Raw genomic sequence first — 10,694 nt, forward strand, 5'->3', positions numbered from 1 at the left:
TCAGAACCATTTACGTAGTTTCTTCATAATGCTGAAGTCCAAGTATTCATCCAGAAAGCTGTTAACAATCCCAGCTGCACCCAGGGTTATCAAGCAAATCAGAATTATCAAATTCAAATAAAAGCCTGTTAACCTAGAAGTGGAAAGCAGAAAAATACTGTTACGAGCTGTACATGGTGTGTTTACAGTGGAACTGCTTGTCCACACCAGTTTAGAAGAGGTGTGTAGAATCAGAAAGGATGACTGCTGCAACGCTACCTTGGGGTGTTTTGGTAATGAACCATTCCCGCACGTGACTGTTGCTAGGGAGAAGAGAGATTCCTAATATCCTCTCTATGGGAAAACTCTCCCCCAGTGTTTCATGTGGAAGTTAGGAACTTGCTTCAGGACGAAGCTACCTCATCCCGTGACACGAAGACCTGTAGGTAAAGCCTCAGACAAGCTTGAGCGCCTCATTGCAACTCTAGGTGTAGGAGTGTGGGAGAGAAGCCTTCGGGGCTGAGGGAGAGGTGTGCGTGTTTCTTACATCCACATCTGTTGGCCAGGTACTCTCCACTGAGCTGGGAGGTCTGCTGCCGGTTATCACTTTGACTTGGAGATGGATTTTTGGACCAGAAAGGAAGAGTGTTGATCCTAAAAAATCAGCGATCAGGGCACTTGCTGGGGATGGGAGAGGGTCAGGTTATTTTATTTGTACAAAATGGAAAGCTCCCACAGAAGAGGCTGAGAGCGCCCTTCAGCTCTGAAACACAGAGCTCGCTTTTTGGTCACATGTGAGCAGGGAGCTTCCCCTCCATGCACGCTCTCCTGGGGCTGTTCTCAGCTGCCTTGGTGCAGACTCTGGTCTGATAGGCATGTTCCGGGAGTTGCTGCTGGGTTGGCCTCTGCCAGCAAAGCAAGCAACGAAAGGTCCCTTTGGAGGATCCCATCACGTTAGCATTGGAGAGAGGTCTGAGGAGCTTGTCAGCCTTCGATTTACAGCTAGCTATCCCCATACCCACAGAAGCTGAAGAGGTTGGATGCTCGGGCACCGCTGGGGGTGCGAGGAGCCTGAGAATCTCACTGGTGCCTAAAGACTTGATATAAGTAGCCTTTCTGGGCATGCCACATCTAGACACAGATTTCAAAATGGGCAAATATGAGATCTCAGTTTCAGGAAAGCACGAGAAGTCTTTAGCTTAGCCCTTTAAGTATCTGCCAGAGACAGCTGGAGGGAAGGGTAAAGGATACAGCTCACTTGCAAAGGCCTCTCCAGCACAGAAACTGAGTAAGAAGGCGCATGTTCCTGTTGCGTTCTTAAAAAATGCAGCCTTGGCAAATCTGAATTGCAATTCATGTAGTCAAGTGCACGAGCATGCGTCGTAACCAGCTCTTTGAACACACAGACCAGGTTTGTCTTTACAACTAGCACGGCTGTAGTCAGTGATTATGGTTGAGAATCAGTGTAGAGACTAATTACCTTCTCGCTATGAGGGCTGCTGGAGGCTTGTTGTATGTTTTGGGGCCGGGTTCTGCATGCCTGACTTGTGCTGACCTGCTGCTAGCTGAAGCGCCTGCTGGAGGTTAGCACCAGCCAGGCCTGCAGAGGCTGGCCTAGTGAGCAAAGCCATTTTCTAGGGCTGCCAGGCTGACGCTCGGCCCCCTCTGTTCAATGCAAAGAAATTCGAGTCTCACCAGAGCGTAAAGCTCTGTCTAACAGTGAAGCCAGCTACTGTTCTTCGGCTTCCTTGGGAGGCTGAATCCATCGGTCTAAGAGTACTGAAGAAAGATTTCTTGAACAAAGGACTTTTTAGTTTGTTGATTAAAGAAAAGTCCGTTATGCTCTGCTTGTTCATTTATTTAGACTGCTTTGCTCCTCAAACTTCCATAATAGTTGCTAGTCTTCTGGTGGTTGTTCATTGCATCATTTGAATTACTGCATCTCTTATTGGGAAACATAAAATTGTCTCCATATATTTGCTCTGGAATACGTAGTCTCTCCCTTCCCTTAAGCAAAAGCTCTTCCAAAGAGCGTAAAGGATTGGTGGAGACTGTAGTGTGAAGGAGAATGGTAATACCGGTACACAAGCTATGGAAAATAGCCCTGTAGTACAGCCTCTTGCTGCTGCAGGATTATTCACTACAAAATAGTCTGATTGTTTTGTATCTTCCTCTAGAAATATACATCCCGAGTCTTTTAATTTTATGAGAAGCATATATCGTGCTATTTTCTTTTTATGACTGATATGTGTGCTGGAAGAGGAGCCTTAGGTCAGGACACAGAAGATAGTGCAGTGGCTTCAGTGAAACAAGAAATAAACTGTGTGTTTGAGTGTTTACAGTGGAGGGGTGTTTTGCCAGTGTGCGTGTTTGTTGAAGTAGAATTCATGTTACGAGATGCTGTGTGCTTAACGGTCATTAACGTATGCTTATCTGAAGCTGTGTTCTCTTGTCTGTTTGGTAAAAGTTCATCAGCCTACAAGGCCAGATTTGCTTGCTTCCTTTAGTGCATTTTGTATGGCTAGAGTAAAGGTCTTAATGGGACAAACTGAGGAAAAATGAAAACAGCAGAGGCAGGCACTGTGCAAGCCTTGCCTGAGCAGTCTTCCATCCTACAGCAGTCCTGAGCTGCAAAACTCTGCTTCCATTCTCAGACCTCTCTGAGTCTGGTTGCCAATATGCTCAGTACAAAGCGGGCACCCACAAGGTGAGCATCAAACCTTTTCTCTCTCGTGACCTCTAGCACGTGCACATCCTAACCTAGGCTTCTACTGTAACAGCCAGCCTCTTCCCTGAGGGTTTCCACTTCAGACCTCTTGCTGACACTTTACACATGTTGCATTCAATTATAGTCACTTTTCACTGCCAGTCCTTGGCTCTCAGCCCAGCTTCAGACCACAGCCTGGAGCTTTTAACCTGCATTCAGCTGGTAGCTCCTTACCTTCCTTTCACAGACTGTACGTAACCATGGAAGTACTTGTAGCGGGCAAACACGTACAACACACCCAGAAAGGAAGCTAATCCTAAGGAAAAAAAGATTAATGGGGGGAAAAAAACAGTTAGAAAACTAAAAAATTAGGATTGTAGACAGACACTTCAGTTATGTTTTCTAGTTGTATAGCTCTGGGGATTTTCATAGCTACCCATACCCTAGGAAGTTATCTTGGGAAAGAATCATTCAAAAGAGATACATGTATTCTTACACATTCACTACAGGAGGCTCTTGATACGGGTTTACAGATAGGGGTGAGCATAGGGCTCTCCAAAAAAATCTAAAAGCATTCCCTGAAAAGGAGATCTCAAGAACCGACAGGAATCTGTAGCCCCCACAGTTTGGTGGTTATCCCAGAGACAGGGTAGCGGGTTGGAGCACCGCGGCTTGACCCAGCGCTGTCATTTTGTATTGTTATGGCAGTTCATGCTAAAGGGGAGTGTTTGTTTTGGAAAGAGAATCTTATTTATGTTGTTAATAACCTGCTTTGCATTTATATAGCAGCTTTTATCCAAGGACATGAGAGAAAGCTGTAGTGAAGTTAGCTTTCTGACCTCCCTGTGGGAAGAGTATAAAGTCACTTCCATTTGATAGATGGAGCAGGGTGTGTAGGTCACTCGTATTACCCAGGACTAAGCTGGATGATTTTGTGTTCTTTCCAACCGTGCAAGTTGAGTATTACAGAGGACAGCTTTTACTGCGTTCCGGATTAACTCGTGTAAACATACCTATGGGAGATGCTCAGCTGAAAAAATGACTTAAAGGGGAGGTTAACATAATCCTTCTTTTCTTACATATGACAGCACGTGTCTGTGTTGCTGGTTAGCAACTGTCACCTTCCTCGATTCAAGTGTCTGTCTATGGGCACATGTACTATCTCGTATCCAGTTTGTTGACTTAAGTGGTGCTACTTTGGATTTACATTGCATTTGCAGTGGAGATGGGACTCTGTCTATAAGAGAGCACCAAAACAAAATTACTGTTTTGGAGCAAACATAGAAAATGGATAAGAAAGCTAGTCATTCAGGAAGGAGAGGTATAGCGGGCATGAGCTAGCTATCCTTTCTCCAGCCCCCAGACTTCATGCTTCTAAAACATCAGCTGGGGAAGGGTTAATAAAGCAGAATGCAAAAATTAGGCTCTGTCACAAGTTCTAGCTCTATGAGAGTCCACCCCATCACTGCTAGGAGACATCACGGACCCACCTTGGAAAGTCCAACAGAGTGAGAGGTATGAAAGCTCTGTGGCATCTGAGTTCAGAACATTTGGCCAAAAAACGCCCCCCTGCTAGGTGCCTGAGAAAACCGAATAGATTTTCCCAAGTCCCCGCTGCATACCTGAAGTGCAGTATCTACGGCTGGAGATGCCGCTGTTATGACTGTCCATCAGTGCTCAGTGCTGTGTCCCAGAACAAACAAGTCATAGCCCAGTGGTGGCGTCACTCATCTGGGATGTAAAAACCCAAAGGTTTGCGGGCTTGAGCTCCATCAGCCAGGGGTCCGGCCACAGGCACGAGTGCTCTGACCTGAGTCTTTTCAGGCTGCCTCCTCCCCAGGGACAATAGTTATGCTTGATGTCCTGTGAGAATTGTCCCATAATGTGCAAATAATTGTTAGTGGGAAGCATCTGGGAGCTGCTTTTCTGAATGATTCACCCTGCAAATCCACTGAATGTATGATAATGTGCCATACACTGGCTCCTTGGTTTGCAGAGAGAAGTGAAAGCTGGTGGGGCTATGTGAACTGCCGTGACTAAGTGGGGATTTCAGTGTCACTGAGCATTCTTCCAGGAAGGCTATGCTAAGATAATGCAATTAAAAGAAGGGAAAATGATGTCTACAGTCATTTACCTCCTGATAAAACTAAAGTGTTTTAAAAAGTGATGTCAAACTTCTCAGTCCGAGATAAAAACGAAAAGCGTTTACCTTGATTAAAAAACCATCCTGCAGTCCAGAGGACAGTCAGGAATATTGGGTAAAACTCCACACAGTTTTGTCTGCAGAATAAATTCGAAAGAACATTAGTCTGGAAAGGAAAAGAACTATGGGTGGGACTTTCAAGGAGAATCAGCTTTGGCCTCATTTCGTTGCCACTAAAGTTAATGCTATCGAATCCAGTGGGAGCACAGTCAAGCCAGCATTAGGTGTTCTTAAAAATTCCCTCCTTTGTAATCTCAAATACAAACTATTTCAAATATTTTCCTGGTATTTAAACTTAGACAAGGATCTGGATCCCAACTACATGGAACTAAATAGGACAAATAATCCTAAATCAAGTGCCTGTGCAGCAGAGAGGCAGGAATTCCAGCACATGGATGTGATGTTAATCACTTATCTGCATACTCGGTATGCAAGTTTTGTGGGTCAGCATTCCCAGGACTGCAAGAGGAAGCATAGAGCTGTGCGTGGGCAGCTTGGATTGCCCTGCAGAGGCCAAGTGCCTTTATGAAGTGCCGTCAGGCACAGACAGCACACAATAGATCTTCTTATGGTGAGGACCATAACATCTTTATTTGTGGACATCATCAGTTTTCCCGCCAATATTTTGTTGGGATATATTTTCTTGGTTGTTCTGAATGAATTTCTTTTTAATGAATTAGGCGTCCTTCTATATCTAACATATTCTGTTATCTCATACATTGTCTAATGTATTCTATGTCTCGTTATTGTTGTCCACTACAACTACACTTACAGCAGATAAATAGTTTTGCATAGGGTCATTAGCTAATCACAAACTGAAGCCCTTTAGGAAAACGCTGTCTTCTTAGACAGGCTATTGCACCGTTACCCACTGTGAAGACAGAGGTTTTCTGTGCTCGTCTTCCACGTGTTTGGTGTTAGCCACAGTCCAAGAACTGACAGCACGGCTTGCTAGATCCAGAGCATCTGAATTCTCTAAGTTACAGTCAATTAGCTCTCAGCCCCTACTTAGGTTTGGGTAATCTGATTGCCTAGTTTGATCAGAATTTGAGCGGTGACTGTTTTAAATGAGCTGAACTTACCCCATTATCATTAAAATAATAGCTGAACCATTTGAAAAGCGATCTGTTAATTGTTTTTCTTCTTTTTTTTTTTTTGAGCAAAGGATGCAAAGAAAAGGTAACGTTTTAAGATTATGTTTTTGCTTCTCTTCTGGATTGAATTGTTATTCATTGCCACCATCTTAATGGTCTGTGGACTTACTGTGCACGAAATGTTCTGTCAAATTCTGGAGCTCCAGTGACAGCTGGGGGCATGACCTTGTGCTTCATTCTTGATTTCCACACCAGCCAAGCAAAATGACCTGTAAGCAAAAGTAAGGGCTCGCAAATTACACGGTTCCTCGGCTCAGTTGCGTCCCTAACACATCAGTAATTTTTTAACTAGAGATCATTGTTCTTCAGCTCTTTCTATTTTGTTTGACAGAAAGAGACCAATATTAGATAAACTAGTTTTTCCCTCCAGAAGTTTAATCTTATCTTCAAGAGTGACACTCATGAGGAAGGGGAAAAATTGCTATTTCAGAAATATATTAATTCTCTTTTTGCATTTGCTACACTAGCTATGACTTAAATATCCTTCCGCCTCATCTGAATCCTAGAACTGCACAGCCTAGGAGCGGTCTAGTCACACTGCAGTGGCAGTGTGCCACCTTAGCAGTATCTCGGTAACCAAATTGCCCTGATGGAGGTCACTTCCCTACTTGCTTGAATAGCATATGGTCATTTTGCTTTAGTGACGCTAAGAGCTACGATGCTTTGGAGTATGGGGCAGCATTACAATCTTTGGAAACAAAAAACTGGTCACCACCTCTTTAAAGTTATTTACCCATATCTTATAGCGCATGCTTCTCCATCTGTTGTTACTGTCTCGGACTCCCAAAATTCAGTATGTTGGAAAGAGCAGAGAGCTGCAACTGGGGAGGCTGTAGCCTGTTCCCTGCTCTCCCCCCTCATCTGCTGGAGAGCTCTGAGAGCTCTCTGTTGGAGGACCTATGCTGCTTCCACCTCCACTGATTGGAGCTGACAGTACTTACCTCTCTTGCAAAAACCATTTTTTAGAGCTGATGCAGTGCCATGAAAAGGATAGATTACTTAGTGTACAGTGACTAAATATCAGCTACTTACCAAAAAACCCCAAACCAATCAAACACTATCTCTGCACTTCTCACCTGTATTTCTAGGATCACTTCTGATGTGTAAATGTATACCTCATTTTACTGATGTCCTCATTGCAGAAGTCTCCCCCTAAAAGTTGAAGAGAGGCTCACAAGGACAGAAGGCAACACACAGACAGCAATTTTCTGTATGCAGCAGAGCTATTGGGCATCACCCTCTTTGACTTTAAAACTCTCTGGGTACCTGGAGTTATTTTTCTGGCCATGTCATAGCCACCCGGTGTGAGCAGCTCGCTATCTACTAAACTTTACCTAGATCCAGAAACCAGGCACCCACCTGAGTTCACTAAAAAGAGTTGTCTAAGGGGCAGGCCTAGAGCATACCTTCTGTCCTCCCTTCTGGGAGCAGTGACATTAAAATACAGCTAGAGATATTAACGGTGCTGCCCTGTGCACCTCTTATGTCTTAGCCTTGTGGCCAAAGTCTTTTCCCAAAAAAGCATTTTCCCATCTGTCTTCTCCCCATATAAGTAATTATGGGCTGTGTTCAAGTGAACTCTTAACCTTTCTCTCCAGAGAGCAGTCAGAGCATCTCAACTATCTCTCTGTAAGGCAGGTTTACAGGACCTTGCATTCTATTTGCATCCAGCAAGACCTCCTCCACTCCCACCCACGCATCTCTTGTCGTGCCTGGTGATTCATCCATTATTTGCCACCTTGCAGCTCTTTCAGAAGGGAAGAATGGTAGCGAGGAGGGTTTAGGGAACATGCTTCATGGAGACTGAAACTTGTGGAAGCACAAGAATTACCTGTGAGAAATATTTCCCCGGAAAACTTAACTGAAAAGTTGCATTTTAACTTCTGTCACCCTCAAAATGATACATTTTTTATGACAAAGGCTACATGCTGGCAAATCTTGCCTGGCTTATCAGTCAAAGCGGTAGCTGAGCCACAGTGTTTTGTGCAATGGCATTTTTCACCAGCAATGCACTCCTCGTTTTCTGGCCGCACTGAGCCATTCAGTGCTCACAACCAGTCTGGGACCAGTTTTTTTCTACGGAGGAACTAAGGCAAGCCAAAGCGGCTCATTGCATCCAAATCAGTTGAAAAAAAAAAGCCTTGAACAAATGCTGGACAAAGTAAACTTACTGGGGGAAATAAGAAGATTAAGGCACTGTAGGGGCCAAATTGTTCTTGTTTGTTCAGTACAATTAACCAAAGCAAATCATCAAGGCCATGGTATAACCCTGGCCTCAGCCGTAACGCGACTTGCCCTTGGTATTGCTTGGTCAGCAAGGCTCTAGCTTGAGGGGCAGAGATTTGCACACGGGAGACTCTGGTTAGCCAGATGCAGAAACAAGTTGTGATAGTATGATAGTACGGCCGACCATCAGAAAATCCACTTCTTTAGTGGCTTCTACTAAAAGCCACTGTGATTGACGGGAACTTTGCTTCAATTAGGGACAAGTGGGCTTTTATATGCCAATGAAAACCAAGCTGTGGCACTGCGTAACGGGAGAATGAGTCACGTCTGTCACCTTAAAAGAAAAGGTGAGCCTGGTGTGCGGAACAAGACAGGTGCCAACCAGGGACTCTAAAAGAGCTCAGGAGAGGAATAATTACTGTATTTTTTGTTAACTGCATAGAACTTGCCTTTTAGTTCCTTTCTGGTGAATGGAAAGTAGCGATGTAACTCCAAATTTAAGTTTTGTGATTATGGTTTAACAAGGGCTAAAGTAAATAATAAAGCAATAGGAGAGCTCTTTTGCCCCACCCACTGGAGGTGCTGTCGTGAGGACTCCAGAAAGCATTGCAGCAGGAGTAAGTAAAGATTTTCAGAGCCTTTTCTTCCCCCTGTATGAAGTTGTTCAATTCTAGCAGGCTAAATTACACGGCTGAGGTAGTTACAAAGTATGCTTGACTTGCCTTTGTTTGGTTTTTTTTTGCTTTCATCTTCAGGTGGCATTTATGGTTACTGAGTTAATATCTTTATTCTGAAAATAGGGGACAAAGCAGGCTTTCAGGGAACATTACTCTCAAACATTTTATATGTGTTAAAAAGCCTGCAGAGAAGCTGCTACCTGTATTGCAGTGTATGGTAGTGCATGTTAATTTGCATGGCCTGGCCTAACAACCTTTAAAAAAAAAAATCAAATACTTTTTTATAATGTCTTGCTGGGTCCTGTAATTACTAAGAGTTGATTTTAAAAGGTGCTAGTTCAGAGAGATGCTTCAAAATAGAGGAGTAGTGGGATTCCTGTCCTCCCTGTTCTGTCCTATATCAATGACTCCGTCGTTTCATTGGATTCCCTTGTTTTCCCATCAGTCTACAAAGCACTAATCTCTCAAGCAAATCTTAGCTGCTTAGAAGTGGATTCATGACTGGAAACCACTTCCTGCATTGTTTCTGCTCTTTCTTTCTACCCTAGAGCATTTCTTGCACAGCTTAATCTTCGACCTGATTCTTTGACTAACTCATGGTTCCGAGACACCGGATCTTGTACCTCTGACGACTGCTGAGTGAAACCTGACTTCCAGCACTGCTTCAGGGAGGTGGTATTGCCCATTAGCACCTTCCTAACTCAGGACCGGAGACCCAGCAGAAAAAACAGAAGAGCAAAGGGAGCACTGAGTGCTGCGAACGTTGCGTGTGTTTTGTTCGCAGCAAACGGTGGCACGCTGGGCTACTCCCCTTGCATGAGCTGGTTATAACACATGCTTACGGTGCCGGTTTCACAACATTCATTTGAACTCCCATAAATTAATCTGTGTTGGTTTACCCATGCTAGAAGGCATGCTGAAAGTAAGCCAAGCTGTGATGATTTAAATCAGATCAGCAGAGCGGATTCTTACAAAGGTGTCTCTTTGGGCTTGATGTCAGACTGCCAGTGTAAATTAAAACGCAGGTTATCTTGTCTTTTCTATGATTTTAACATAAGATTAACTAATATGGACTAACCATCACAAGGAAGAACATAGGTATTTTCCCCCTCCCTCTGCAGTTTCAGTATCTGTACAATTCCTTGAGTTTTCAAACTGCAGTACTTTTCCGGAAAAAGTTGTTTGTTTGTTTGTTAGGTTGGTTGGTTGGTTTTAATCCTTCACACTTTTACGTTAAAAATCAAGGCAGAAAAGTTGAACTTTCACAGAAGTTGATGGTAAATATTGCCACCAGAGAGAAAAGTTCTGTGAAGATCACAAGGGTATGTTGTAGCTGATCTGATGACAGAAAAACAGAATATAAATTTTAAGTGCTTTTTATTTGCCTTGTGTTGTGTTGGGCTTTTTTTAACCTGGAACGGTCACATTCTCAAGCTTTTTTTCTGCCAGGTACAAATGTTATTTCAGTAGTTGAGGCTTTGAGAACAAATAAACAGACAATCAAGCCACATAGATAGGTTGCTAGATAAGTTGGCAGTGCTATAGATATTTGAAAAAAAAGGCAGAGTAATTATTTTAAACTTGCTCTTAATCTCATATTAGTATAGCACAAATGCCTTCAAAATGTATCTTGTTTCCTGGTGTAAACACAACTATATGAATCAACATATTTCAAAGACAATAATGAAAAGCATTAAAAATGCTACTGCAGTTTTAGACTGATACACGGCAAAAAAAGCGTCTCAGAC

General features: G+C 43.4%; 1 protein-coding gene across 1 annotated transcript in view; it reads right to left on the reverse strand.

Moving 5' to 3' along the window:
• MGST2 (microsomal glutathione S-transferase 2) overlaps positions 1–10,694 on the reverse strand; it is an 11,361-nt gene continuing 667 nt past the window's right edge. Inside the window, exons 2-5 of the mRNA XM_009328866.1 lie at positions 6,153–6,252; positions 4,896–4,966; positions 2,921–3,002; positions 1–133 (exon numbers count right to left, since the gene is read on the reverse strand). Of these exons, the coding sequence (XP_009327141.1) occupies positions 1–133; positions 2,921–3,002; positions 4,896–4,966; positions 6,153–6,252 (386 nt within the window). The remainder of the gene's footprint in view (positions 134–2,920; positions 3,003–4,895; positions 4,967–6,152; positions 6,253–10,694) is intronic.

The sequence above is a fragment of the Pygoscelis adeliae genome, unplaced genomic scaffold (assembly GCF_000699105.1).
Source record: "Pygoscelis adeliae isolate BGI_AS28 unplaced genomic scaffold, ASM69910v1 Scaffold66, whole genome shotgun sequence".
Classification (NCBI taxonomy): Eukaryota; Metazoa; Chordata; class Aves; order Sphenisciformes; family Spheniscidae; genus Pygoscelis; species Pygoscelis adeliae.